General features: G+C 37.1%; 1 protein-coding gene across 4 annotated transcripts in view; it reads right to left on the bottom strand.

Annotated features, from left to right (window-relative positions):
- The window catches only part of LOC127448055 (myosin light chain kinase, smooth muscle-like), a 157581-nt gene that overhangs the window by 119169 nt on the left and 24054 nt on the right, over window positions 1-14358 (bottom strand). For 2 of the 4 annotated variants that reach the window (XM_051710312.1, XM_051710314.1), the window contains exon 2: window positions 9889-10045. In XM_051710312.1, the coding sequence (XP_051566272.1) occupies window positions 9889-10044 (156 nt within the window). In that variant the 5' untranslated portion in view covers window position 10045. Of the gene's footprint in view, window positions 1-9888; window positions 10046-10151; window positions 10247-14358 lie in introns of those variants that run through there. The other 2 variants (XM_051710313.1, XM_051710315.1) reach the window with 2 other exon arrangements.

Here is a 14358-nt window from a genome sequence, read left to right as displayed (position 1 = left end):
TCATACTTAGGTTAAGGATTTGTACAAACTCCAAAAGTATTAACCCTGTAAAGCCTGTCATATGGAAGAATTGTCAGAAAATTCACATTTTTGGACATTAAACTGTTTTTAGTACCATTAGACAAAATATAAAAAGAAATCATAAAAAACAATTGCACATGTTTTATATATATATATATATATATATATATATATATATATATATATATATATATATATCAGGAGGATGGGTGTTTGATTAGGGGGTGTTGCGCTTAGCTGTATTTAAGGGCACAGTCAGTGTTCAGGTTGATACAACTGGTAATGTATCGCAACAGAGCATGCATGCATTAAAAATTACTACAGAATTCATTTACTAAAGATTCTTCATACATGACAAAGGACGTCTTCTCTGATAAACCTTTTTCAATGTATTATTTCTTAAATGAACCTTACAAGCAGCACCAAACAACATCAGTCAACCAAACAACACTAATGAACTAATAATATATTGATGACACATTATACTTCCATTTGCCATTGACAAGCATATACTGTAGGTATGACTAATTATTAACAGATTAGTAGCTAATTCATCAACATTTAAATCTTTCAAATCAAACTTTCAGGACATTCATAACTACATTAATGTATTTTCAGTTTTAACTGTCTATTAAGAGTTGAATGATGCAATAATGCTTAATGGGTTATTCATGGAAGTTATACAATGTTAATATATTTTATATTACAAACTACCACAAAGTAGCAATTCTACGTCTGTATATGCTGTTTTTTATTGTTTTTCTATGAAAATATGCACCAGACCAGTGGTTCCCAACCTTTTTACCTTGAAGCCCCCTCTATTATATATAAGTCTACACATACAGTATATCACTGCCATGGATGCATGCTCTCTCTCGTCGCGCACTATGTGTTTGCTCATGCACGCGCTCGAGAGAGCACCATCATCGATGGGAACGTGCTTTGCCACGAATTTTAAATAACCGCGATAGACATGAAACGTGATACATTTCTAGCGGTTGACATTTCTATTACACATTGATGCAGAAACTCCGCTTAAAACATCTCCACATGGTATATCTTTCCCTTGGTCTCTGCGTGCACGTGAAAGACAGCGAGAGAGGGAGAGGACAGCGCTCGTAGCCATTTGAGAGTGAAAAAAGGTGCTTTTAATGCAAAAATACCTAACACGCCTCTTTTAAAAGTATTTGGTGTATGAGGGAAGATACATTAGGGAGTTTTAATTCTGATGGTAGGCTGCAATAGTAAGTTCATAACTTTGGGCGTTAGATCAGCTGTTACTCGCGCCGTGCGGCAAAATAATTTTCCGCATTCACAAGCAGTAATTTTTACTCGCAAATGCATGTAAAATGCTCACACTGTAGAGCCCTGATATTTGTAAATAATTCAAAAAATTTACCATATCCTAACTGTGCAAATTAAATAGTATTTGTCATTATTATCTTTAGTAAAACACAAGTCTATCTTTGACATATTATGGGGGGTCCCCCCCAGCCCCCTCTCAATTCGAGCACTGGTTTTCACTGAAAGTCACATAATTGCACATCTATGAAACAACATACATTTCCAGATACTACAAAAATGTATGTAACAAATAATTTACGTACAGTACATATATGGAAAATATACGAACTATAGTTTAATACATATGTGTTCATGGCCATACATACAGTATCCAATTTCTGTATGGGAAGGCATATAAAATACCTTTTATCTTACGCTGTTAACAAGCATACAGTACAATACTATAATATTTTGTATGTTCATATTAACAGACAATTTATTAATCCAAATCAAATGAAAGATTCATCAAGTTCGTGTTTTCTTATTTATTTATTTATTTTACATTTAAAAATAATATCAACAATACAGCAAAAAGCTTACTTCATGTATCCAATGTATAATCGATTCGGCTATTATTTTTGGATTATTAGTCATCTATTCCTCGGTAAACACGCAGGTGTCATGGTAGCATGGAGCTGTACCTTTAAGAGTGAGTGCTCACTAAAAACCAGCTCATTCACAGACCATTTCATGTTCAAGGCATTTCAAGTTCATTTTAATTTCAGACATGACCAAAAGTGGTGATGTCCAAGTCGGTTAGTCGTTTCCTCTATAATTAGTATGTCCACTTCCAGCAGTTAGCTCCATTCACAGCAATCTGCAGGGAAGCACTATGAACATGAGACACAGGCATTATTGCATTGACAGAAAGACGTAGACTTCAAACACTGCAAATTTATTTAAAATTTGAGATGCAGGAGACTTAAGCAAAAGTTCCTATTTGCATTGCTGTCTTGGAGGAAAAAAAAAGATTAGCCTCTGTTGGATATAGGTGGTACTTTAGCACAGCAATATAACATACACAACACGTTACTCATCTTGCATCATCTTGCTGGACAGCGAAAGACGCATTTAATAGGTTTTGATTTCCGTGCAAAACTAGCTGAATTCCATTATATTAGTTATGCTGATGAAAGTGGTTAGGAAATGTTTTCAGTTGCTATCCACCTTTTTCCTGGGGGTCTTATTATTTACAATGTAAATAATATTTTTCACATTGTGGTAATGAAAATATTTTAATGACCATCTTTTGCAATGTGGTCATTGAGAATTGTGGGGTAAAATTTTCATAAAAGTCATGAAAATGTCTCAATGTAACAAATCTTAATGGTCCTAAAAATAGTCTCAGTCTCAGTCTCAGTCTCTCTCTCTCTCTCCTTTTGATATTGGAGTGAAATAAGACCAGGAGATTTTCTAAACAGGTTTTGTGAGAATCACCCAAATAGCTTGTAAACATTGATTTGATTCATTTGATTGAACTTGGCTGTACAGCACAACACAATCACACAGGAAGTTGACATGTTGCTTCCAATTGTTAATGTAACAAGAAATCTATCTCTTTCTGCTGAATTATTGACAAGCAGCATCCTCCTTTAGACATTTTTGCATTTCTGCAACTGTGTTTACATTTCCCTAGGACGCTACTAATAGCATGTTGCAAGAGCCTCAGAGACACAGGTTCTGGTCCCATGGAAACTAATAAGTTATCGCATTTATACAAGTAATGGTGCACATGATTCAGTGGTTGCATTTTCGCTCCAAAATGATATTTCTACTCCACTGACGGTTAGTTTCAGGCTTGGGGGTTGGGTTAGGGGTTAGAGTTGATATAAAATGTAATATATCATCTACATCTAAAAATGTAACTTGCTTCTGGTGCCATTCTGTAGACATTTTACCCGGAAACTGGAGCTCAAACATGTCCATACGTTTAGCAACATTTCCAGCTTCGGCCACTGGGGACAGTGGTTTGAATTTTGCTGAGTACAGACCGATTTCAGCTGCAGAAAATTTGAGCTTCTGTTGCTGAAATACACAGTGCAATCAGTCTGGCTGGCAAACCCAAATGTGCTAAGTATAATTTCAAAAGTCTGTTTGACAAATAAAGTTTAACTAAATCATTTTTACAAAGCCTCCTTTCCCTAATATACTGTGGAGAAACATGTGCTGTACTTCAGTGTCTCTTCTGATGCTTGACTTCACCTCCATGAAAGAAAACAAGAGTCCAACAGGAAACTGGGAGTCACAAGACTAAAGGCATTTTAATCCTTGTTTGTGCTCTCCCCACTTTGCTGTCTCTCAGATCCACATACATGCACACTACCACAAGTTGAGTATCAGATGCACACTTTACATCATTACAAAACTGCAAATCTAGAGTCACTGCTGTAGAGGAGACTGTAAGGCTATTAATATCATTTACTCACCCTCATGCCATCCCAGATGTCTATGACTTTCTTTCTTCTGCAGACCACAAATGAAGATTTTTAGAAGAATATCTCAGCTCTGTAGGTCCATACAATGCAAGCAAATGGTGACCAGACATTTGAAGCTCCAAAAAGCACATAAAGACAGCAAAAAAGAATCCATATGACCCAGTGGTTAAATCCATATCATTCAGGAGTGATATGATAGATGTGGTTGAGAAACAGAACAATACTTAAGTAAATTTTTAGGCTCATGATACTCTCCGAGATCCACGCACAACTTACCACACGCCCCATTGAGAGCGAGAACCACTAATCGTGACCATGAGGAGGTTACCCCATGTGACTTTACCCTCACTAGCAACTGGGCCAATTTGGTTGCTTAGGAGACCTGACTAGAGTCACTCAGCACACCCTGGATTCGAGCTCGCAACTCCAGGGGTGGCAGTCAGCGTCAATACTCGCTGAGCTACCCAGGCCCCCATTTATTCTTCTGTTAAAACTTGTGTATTATTTGAGCTGTAAAGTTGTTTAAATCGTTGTTTTTACAGTAATTTTAGGGTTTTAGGGTTTGTTGACATTACATCATCATGGCAACAAAGTTGAAAAATTGGCTATAACTTTACACAGAAAAGGTTAGTAAGTGATTTTATCACACTAAAATCATGTTTACACGCATATTGTTAATTAATCGAGTTTACACTTTTGAAAAAGTATTTTAGCGTTCAAAAATTGGCCCCCATTTTAAGTGCCTCACTGTCACCTCGATTTTTGCTTTCTTTATAGAAAAGGAGGGGCGAGTCAAAATAATTTTTTGTGGTAATCAACATTATGCCACAAATGATGTCGATTGAGCTGAACTTGTATTGAACCTGAAATATTCCTTTAAATATTGATCTGTTTCTCACACACACCTATCATATTGCTTCAGAAGACATGGATTTAACCACTGAAGTCGTACTGATTACTTTTTTGCTGCCTTTGTGTGATTTTGGAGCTTCAAAATTTTGGTCACCATTCACTTGCATTGTGAGGACATATACTTCTAAAAATCTTTGTTTGTTTGTGTGCTGAAGAAAGAAAGTCACACACATTTCTTGCATATTTTAAAACTAAACAGCACAAATGATTCATTTTAAACTCCTGAAACACATGACCGTCCATATTTACACATGAATGATGCCAATTTGGGTGATCAGAATCTTGGCCCACCCAGTCACGGTGCAATCGGGATTATATATTACACCTAAACACTTGAAGAACAAATGTAAAAATACATTCTGTCAGAGCTTGTGCTGTTTCTGGCTGTCCTGCAGGTAGCACCTACAGCTCTGCAGATCCTTCTAAAGAATTCCAATGTTAGAAACAAGCAGTTAAAGTTAATTTTTAAGAAGATCCCAGATAATTTCAGTCTGATAAATGAAGTCTTAAAATGACAGCATCATAAACATGCTGCTGTTACATACTATAGGTCAAACAGAGGGTGGAAATTTGCCATTTTGTATTCAATATAACAACTTTTTTTCAAGGTGCAAACAACTTGACAAACATTATACAATAATAATAATAATAATAATAATAAACATATTTGAAATGACTCCTAAGATGCTGCTAGTTTATAATGAAGTCTAAAGTTGACTGCCACTCATTCTAGTCAACAGCTGGTTGCAAATCAAGAAAATGTAGAAAAATTATTTTGAAAATGAAAGCTGGATCAAGTTGTTTTCAGGTGACTTCAGCCTAGGAATGTCAGCTGAGAGCAAAAACAGACACTGTTTGGGTTCAAAACTTAAAATGGATGTGAATTCAGCCAAAGTGAAAATACATGAAGATAGAAGAGATGCTGTCAGCCGTTGCAGATATGCTCCAAACTCCTGCAGCTGTACCTGTTCTGAGAGCATTCCTGTGTCTGCTCAAACCATTTATGCTTGAGCAATTCAGAGTTATTCTCGCATAAAACACTCATGTCATATGGAAGCACTGCAGGAGTTCCAAAACATGTGACTGGGTTTTGAAAGATCTGAAATAAAACATCTTGGCAAGAAAATTTTTATGTATAATGTTTGTCTCTTAAAGCTAGTGTGTAACTTTTTTCAATGTTACAATACTTTAATGTTAAAACCCCAGCTTAATACACAGAGATGGCTATAAGCCATTTCTAGGTTGAGTCACCTGAAAAGTGTAAACACATTTGGTCTGTGACGCGATCAAAACATTACTCTGTTTGAGCACCCTAATCAACCCGACAGCAACATTGACTCAACCAATGGCGTGAGTTTGAGGTTTGGTGCCAAAAGTGTGTGAAATGGTGCTGTAATCAGATGAGATTAAATAGATAGTTCACCCAAAAATTAAAATTATCTCATCATTTATTCACCCACATCCCAGATGTGTATGCCTTTCTTCTGCTGAACACAAACTTTTTAGAAGAATATTTCAGCTCTGTAGGTCCATACAATGCAAGTGAATGGGTGCCAAAAATTTGAAGCTCCAAAAACATAATGGCAACATAAAAGTATTCCAGACAACTCTGGTGGTTAAATCCATGCCTTCAGAAATTATATGATAAGTGTGGGTGAGAAACAGACCAATGTTTAAGTAATTTTTTACTTTAAAAATTCTCCTCCCTGTTCAGTCAATCTCCACTTCACTTTCACATTCTTCTTCTTCTGTTTTTGGTGATTCACATTCTTAGTGCATATAGACCCCTACTGGGAAAGGAGGAGATTTTTTTCTCTCTCCCCAATTTGGAATGCCCAATTCTCAATGCTCTCTAAGTCCTCGTGGTGGCGTAGTGACTCACCTCAATCGGGGTGGCGGAGGACGAATCTCAGTTGCCTCCGCATCTGAGACCGTCAACCCGCGCATCTTATCACGTGGCTTGTTGAGCATTGTTACCCCGGAAACATAGCACATGTGGAGGCTTCACGCTATTCTCCACGGCATCCATGCACAACTCACCACGTGCCCCACCGAGAGCGAGAACCACATTATAGCGACCACGAGGAGGTTACCCCATGTGACTCTACCCTCCCTAGCAACCGGGCCAATTTGGTCGCTTAGGAGACCTGGCTGGATTCACTCAACACACCCTGGATTCGAACTTGTGACTCACCCACATCTATCATATCGTGTCTGAACACATGGATTTAACCACTGGAGTCTTATGGATTACTTTATGCTCCCTTTATGTCGATTTTAAGCTTCAAAATTTTGGCACCCATTCACTTACATTGTATGGACCAACAGAGCTGAAATATTCTTCTAAAAATCTTCATTTGTTTTCTGCAGAAGAAAGAAAGTCCTACACATCTGGGATGACATGAGGGTGAGTGTGGCAGCGGGGGCATGGTCAAGCGCCCATCCGGAGAGAGAGAAAGCGGTGAGGGCGCTTACACCTGAGCTAAATTATGCCTAACACCTGTTTCTAATTCCAGTGAGCATGGGGAGAGCGGCATAAAAGCAGCCACACAACCAGCAGAGGAGAGAGAGCCTGGGTCCAGAAAGTTATTGTTGTGAAGCTGAAGAGATTATTGTGAACTCAGAATTTATTATTGTGAAGCTGAAGAGAATAGTCTATGAAGTAGTCACCGCCTTCACAGTGAGTAAATGAGAGAATTTTTATTTTTAGGTGAACTATCCCTTTAAGGAAAATAGTAGATAGGGGTTTTAATGAGGAAAACGTATATCCCTAACCTAAAACTGTAATCTAAACCCAATGAATAGAGATATAAAAGCAAATGAGACATCATTTGAACAAACAGACATCCTTACCAACACCTAAACCTAACTGATAGTGTCCTAAATGCAAATGTGACATGAAAAAGCACATTTTCTGAAATAACCATGTAATTTTATGTTACCTGCACAGCACATAAATAACTAATATTGGCATTATGTTCATGTTGTTTAGCCAAAGGGGAACTGGCCACCACAGTGAGTCTGGTTTCTCCCAAGGTTGTTTTTCTCCATTAACCAACATCTTATGGAGTTTTGTGTTCCTTGCCACAGTCGACCTTCGGCTTGCTCACTGGGGTTATAAATACAATTATTATTTAATTATTTTTTTTAATTTTTTTTATACACAATTTACAATCATATTTAATCAAACTACACAATGATCACTCTAAGACTTTATAGATATTACAGTTTCATTTTCTGTTAATGCATGATTTTTTGTAAAGCTGCTTTGAAACGATGCGTGTTGTGAAAAGCTCTATACAAATAAAAATGACTTGACTTCTATGACACTCTCGTCTCACATTGCAGCTTGTGTGCTTGACTGGCTTTGAGCCTCAATCTCTCGAGTTCAAAATCCAACACTCTATCAGGTGAGCTACGCGGAAGCTAATCACAATTGAAATAAGTGTGTCAGTGTGGTGAGTCTGTAATACAAGTGTTAAAATGTGTTGTTTTTCAGCTGATACCTTATAGTAAAATGTTTATATATCATGACATAGCAGTGTGTAAGTACAAAAAAAAAAAAAAAAGTTGATGAAGTCATAATCAGACATTGTAGTTGTGATTTATGTGAAAGTGGAAAAAAAAGGAAGTGTTGTAGTGTCTACAACACTGCAGCAAAATGTAGAACACAGCATGTTAATCTGAGTTTGCAACAATTTTTTTAGAGTAACGTTTATTCTATGAGACTAAGTTGTCATATTACACTGTGTTCTGAGTTATGTCTATGAAAAAATCAACAGTTATTGCTTTAGCATGGACAGAAATTCTAATTTCAAAGTCTACACACATTTTCATTCTTTTTTTTTCCTGTTTTTCTGTACAGCTAGTAATGGACCAACATTACTGTGCCGTTATTGATTGAGTTTTTCCCCATGTCTGCCTATTATTGTGGTATCAACAGATAAACCTGGCCCTAAACAGCACATTAAAACAAGAACTGTGGCTGGTCGCTTCAAATGTAATTTCGGACATGGGATTCTTCATGAGCCACTGCCTAAAGCATGGGCTCAGGATGGAGTTCACCAAAATAACCTGCCATATATGTTACAGATTCATTTTCTGTTAATGAATAATTTCATGTACAGCTGCATTGAAACAATGACTGTTGTTAAAAGCACTATACAAATAAATCTGACTTGACTTTGTCTAAGTGGCCAGTTCTTGGCCAGAACAAGCAAGGTACCTTATGCCAAAAACTGGCTCTGCAAGTCCAGTATTGTATAAACAACTTAATTGCTGCTGAAGTAACACTTTGGATTTGAGTTTCTGATTAACTCTCTTCAGACTGAAGACAAAGCAGCAAGAAAAGTCTCTCAAAATCTCCATCTCTCAAGCCCCAGACAGACAGCTCACAAACACACACAGCTTTAACTGAGTCATTTATTATTTAAGTTTCCACTGTGTTCGCCTGCTCTGTGTCACTCAGAGGCTGCAAGGAAGAGTCCAAATTCACCTCTTGCTGTACTCAACATACTCTCAGAATGTAATAAAAGACAGACGTTTGTCTGAATTGAATCATCTAAAGAAAAACTCATCATTTTATCTTGTATGGAAGAAAAAAGCATTTGATTTCTATTGTATTTTTCTCTTATCAGCCGATGAATAGGGAGTAAGGGATGACATTTCATATGAAGGGTCACATATTTCTGTCAAATATGGCCATCCAACTAGACCAGCAGAAATACATGGGGAGAAGACATTCATGACTTTTGGCTTCAAAATATGTCTCCAGTTACTGCAATGTATCATATGTCTGATATAGTGTAGAATACTTTGAAGAAAATGCATCGATTGCTCTATTCCAAACCCTAGTGAGCTGCCTAAATAGAAAGCAGTTTTATGCATGGCAGAGAAAGCTATCCCATGATGCATTACAATGAGCTCAGTGAAAAAATTAATGAGTTATTGAGGTTCCATTTAGGTTCGAATGCTGCTTTAGAAGGTGTCTGCCAATGTAGGCAGCAGACAGCGAGGCAGCTCACTGGGTTTTAGAACAGAGCTTGTTGTTGAGAAGCTCGAATGATATTTGAGTAACTGGACAGACACCGTGTCTGCTTCATGACTCCAGTGGGGATCAGTGTGTATCCGGCTGTAGACTGGATGGCAGACTGTGGATTTGAAGCATCCCTCTTACCTTGCCTTCGAGGCGTGCACTGCTCCCCTGGCAGACGCGGGTATTACGTGGCGGGAGAGTAAAAACAGGGGCTTCTTTACTGGGGGAACCTTGTCCAAGGGTCACCGTCGTCTTTGAGACATGAGAGCTCATAACAAACTGAACATCACCCATCATCCTGCAAACACAAAAAAATGTGTTATTTTATTACAAATTATTATATCAGCATAATAATGAGTGAAAAGTTGAATTAAAACATTAACATAAAAAAACTGAATTTCCACTTTAGCTTCACAGCATGAACTCCTCAAGTCTTTGCAAAACCTTATGATCAGTGTTCCATAGAGTATCTTGTGTGCTTCAGTGAAATCAAGGAATTCTGAAATTCCAAAGGAGTTAACATGTTAAATGTCACAAATCGCTTTGATTAATGACCTGGAAATAGTACAGAACATTAAATATGTAATATTAAGCATTTATTAAGTTATTTATTTATTAAATATTCATTCATTCAAAATCCTAAAACAGTTTATTTCAAGGTCTAAATTAGATTTTGAAACCCAGATTTTCCATGTGGCCTTTTTAATGTTGGTGCAGCTATCATTATGAGGACTCTCCATAGACATAATGATTTTATACTGTACGAACTATAGATTCTATCATCTAACCCTAACCCTACCCCTAAACCTAATCCTCACCAAAAACTTACTGCATTTTTACATTTTCAATAAAACATTGTTTAGTATGTTTTTAAAGTAATTGAAATTATGGGGACACTAGAAATGTCCTCATAAACCACATTTATAGCATAATACCCTTGTAATTACCAGTTTGTAACCTAAAAAAAAGTCCTCGTAAACCACTTAAACCTGCCCACACACACACACACACACACACATGTTGGTGCAGCTATCCTTATGAGGACTCTACATAGACATAATGAGTTTTATACTGAACATACTATAGATTCTATCCCCTAACCCTACCCCTAAACCTTACCCTCACAAAAAACTTTCTGCATTTTTACATTTTCAATAAAACAATAATTAGTGTGTTTTTTAAGCGATTTGAATTATGGGGACACTAGAAATGTCCTCAAACCACATTTATAGCATAATACCCTTGTAATTACCAGTTTGTAACCTAAAAAAAAAATGTCCTCGTAAACCACCAAAACCTGCCCACACACACACACACACACACACACACAAATCAGGCCCTTGAACTTACAGGTAACAGTGCAAACATGATCAGCATGTAAGTGCTCACGAATGGGTTTAAAAATGATTTAATAAAAACACATTGTCATTTTACAATTTTGTAAATGTAAAACCTTCAAGACACTAAATGAACTATGACTTATCAACTATAACAACCAATAAAGTACAACACCTGACAAAGAATAAAGGAAACAAGAGGACTACTTATACACAATAGCTAATTAGTTAACTACATGAATAATTATCAAGGCAAACCTGGAAACAATGAGAGGAGGGACCAGTCAGACAATGAAAATAAGAACACCAACAGCAAAACTACAAAATAAAAGACGTGACATTGAATAAACTCAAGAACACATCAAAAACTCTTAAATCTCTTTATTTTATTTATTTATTTATTTATTTATTTATTTTTTGAGGTATGCCCCCCATTTCTCAACCTTTCTCTGTTAAAATTTAATTTTGAGGCATCAGTGTACTGTATTTAGCCGTCATTTAAATTTGAAGCCTAATTTGTGTGCTTTCTAATTCACTCTCAGTTGGTCTCCCATTTAATGAAGTGTGGCATAATAACTTTTGGAGACCACAAGGGGATGATTTAACATTTACTGCACTTAATACTGAAGGGCGTGTAAATGTGATGCAGGTGGCAGTCCAAAGTTGTGAATCTAGTCACCATACACACAAAAGTTATGAAGGTTTTTGTGCTTCTCCAAGAATGAATGTGACCAAGTTTCATTCAGGCATTTGCAGGTGAGTGTATGAAACTGGTGTAACTGTGCAAACTGAATGATTAGAAATGTTGACGTTTATTATGCAATTTCTCTGTATGCAGCCTTGAATAAGTTTCTTTAAAGCTGTCAAACCACAAAAAGATGCTTACAGCCAGTTGCGTCTTATAAAATCACTAATCAAATAATCAAATTCATGACATTAACCATGTTAGCTCCTTGGCAAAAAAGGTCCGATATCTATGCTTCCATTGCTTCCAACACAAAATGCTCTTTTGGACTTTCTCAAATCATGCTAGGATATTGTAACTTGGATCATCAGGTCTGGCACAAACTTGTAAACTCCACGACAGTTCGAGTGCATGCATGTCATTAAAGAAAAGGGGGACTTACCAAATACTGAGACATTCTGAAATCTTTCACTCAGATTGTTTTATATTCAGTATATACCAGACCATGGTGTGTGTATATATATATGTACATACATGTATATATATACGTTCGAATACTCGATTCTGTTTGGTTGGAATGCATGCGTTAACACTCTTTTAATGCACAGGTAGTTCCAGTCAGTTTAAATCAGCATTCTATATTAATGCACCTACTCTGCTGTCTTAATGACACTGTTCAAATGACCTCCGGACGCAAATATAGTCTCAGAGCTGGGATTAACCATCACATCACAAAACAACATCATCAAGTCTTGCAGTGCCATCTTTAAATCAACTTTGAAGTGCTACAGGAAACACAGAAAAGACAACAATGTTTGTCAGCCCCATATTACTCACTCAAAGTGCTTGTAAGGAGAATATGGTTGACATTCATCTGTTTTGCATGGTTGGGGAGAGAAGGTAACAGGGACTCATTAAATGCTTCTTTCTCTCCGGCAAGATGATTTAAATTGTAATACGATAAACATCCTCTACAATTGCTGCACTGCTCAACATGTGCCACTAGAGAAAAAAGCTAGAGGGTGCCACGCGATCGCACATTGCTGACTGAATGGATGGAGACTGAATTCATACATGCAGCCTTTTGCTGTTTTGTAATCATGTAAGGTCACATCACAATTTCATTCTTAATTCAGTCAGTCATGCAGCCTTAATGGATACCATATGGATGTCTCAGAGGTCAAAGTCTACAGGTTTTGAGCATTTTGTATGATTTTCTCCTCATCATGTACAGTGAGTGCTACTTTTACAACTGTCACATCAGCAATGCTGTGTTTTTTTCCTCAATAATGTGAAAATGACAACGAATAAGAATTAAATATTACACGTTCTGAGTGTCAACCCTTCTACATTATGAGGGTATTATTATTTCTTGACTGAGTAGTTAAATTGACAGTTTTTAAATAGTGTTTGTACTCCAAAAACTGTGATATGATTTAGAATGGGCAGAACTCTAGATCTAACAACACCTAGATAAAGTTAAGCACTATTGTTATTCTTCCAGTCAAAATTTGCACTGTAAAAATCAATGACAGCTGTAACTAATCAATGCTGGCAAGTGACAATGGTATAAACTGGATAATCCACAGCTAGGTGTGTGTTAAACAATCTGAATGCACTCTGCGGAGGCAACCACCTTCGCCTCCACATCGTGCATTAAAATTATTTAACGCACCCCTAGCCATGGATTATACCTTACACACACACACACACACACACACACACACACACACACACACATATATATATATATATATATATATATATATATATATATATATATATATATATATATATATATATATATAAATTATATTATTGTATACATATGTATATACTATACAGTGCATTCATAAAGTATCCACTTTTTTTCACAGTTTGTTATGTTGCAGCCTTATGCTTAAATGCTTTAAAAAAACATTTCACATCAATCTACACTCCATACACCATAATGTCAAAGAAAAAACAGATTTTTTTATAACTTTACAGATTGATTAAAAATAAAAAACTGAAATATCACATTGACATAAGTATTCAGACCATTAACTCAGTACTTAGTTGAAGCACCTTTGGCAGCGATTACAGCCTCAAGTCTTTTGGGGTATGATGCGACAAGCTTTGCACACCTGGATTTGGTGATTTTCTGCCATTCTTCACTGCAGATCCTCACAAGTTCTATCAGGTTGGATGGGGACCGTCGATGGACAGCCATTTTTAGGTCTCTCCACAGATGTTCGATTGGGTTCAAGTTCGGGCTCTGGCTGGGCCACTCAAGGACATTCACAGAGTTATCCCTAAGCCACTCTTGCATTGTCGTGGCTCAGGGTCATTGTCCTGTTGGAAGGTGAACCTTCGGCCCAGTCTGATGTCCTGAGTGCTCTGGACCAGGTTTTCATTAAAGATATCTCTGTATTTTGCTGCGTTCAGCTTTTCTTCAACCCTGACCGGTCCCCCAGTCCCTGCCACTGAAAAACACCACCGCAGCACGATGATACCACCACCACGCTTCACCGTTGGGATGGTATTGCGCAGGTGATGAGCGGTGCATGGTTTCCTCCAGAGATGACGCTTGGATTTGAGGCCAGACAG

Source organism: Myxocyprinus asiaticus, chromosome 11 (assembly GCF_019703515.2).
Source record: "Myxocyprinus asiaticus isolate MX2 ecotype Aquarium Trade chromosome 11, UBuf_Myxa_2, whole genome shotgun sequence".
Lineage (NCBI taxonomy): Eukaryota > Metazoa > Chordata > Actinopteri > Cypriniformes > Catostomidae > Myxocyprinus > Myxocyprinus asiaticus.
Note: the sequence above shows the minus strand (reverse complement) of the source record. Positions and strands in the feature narration are given on the sequence as shown.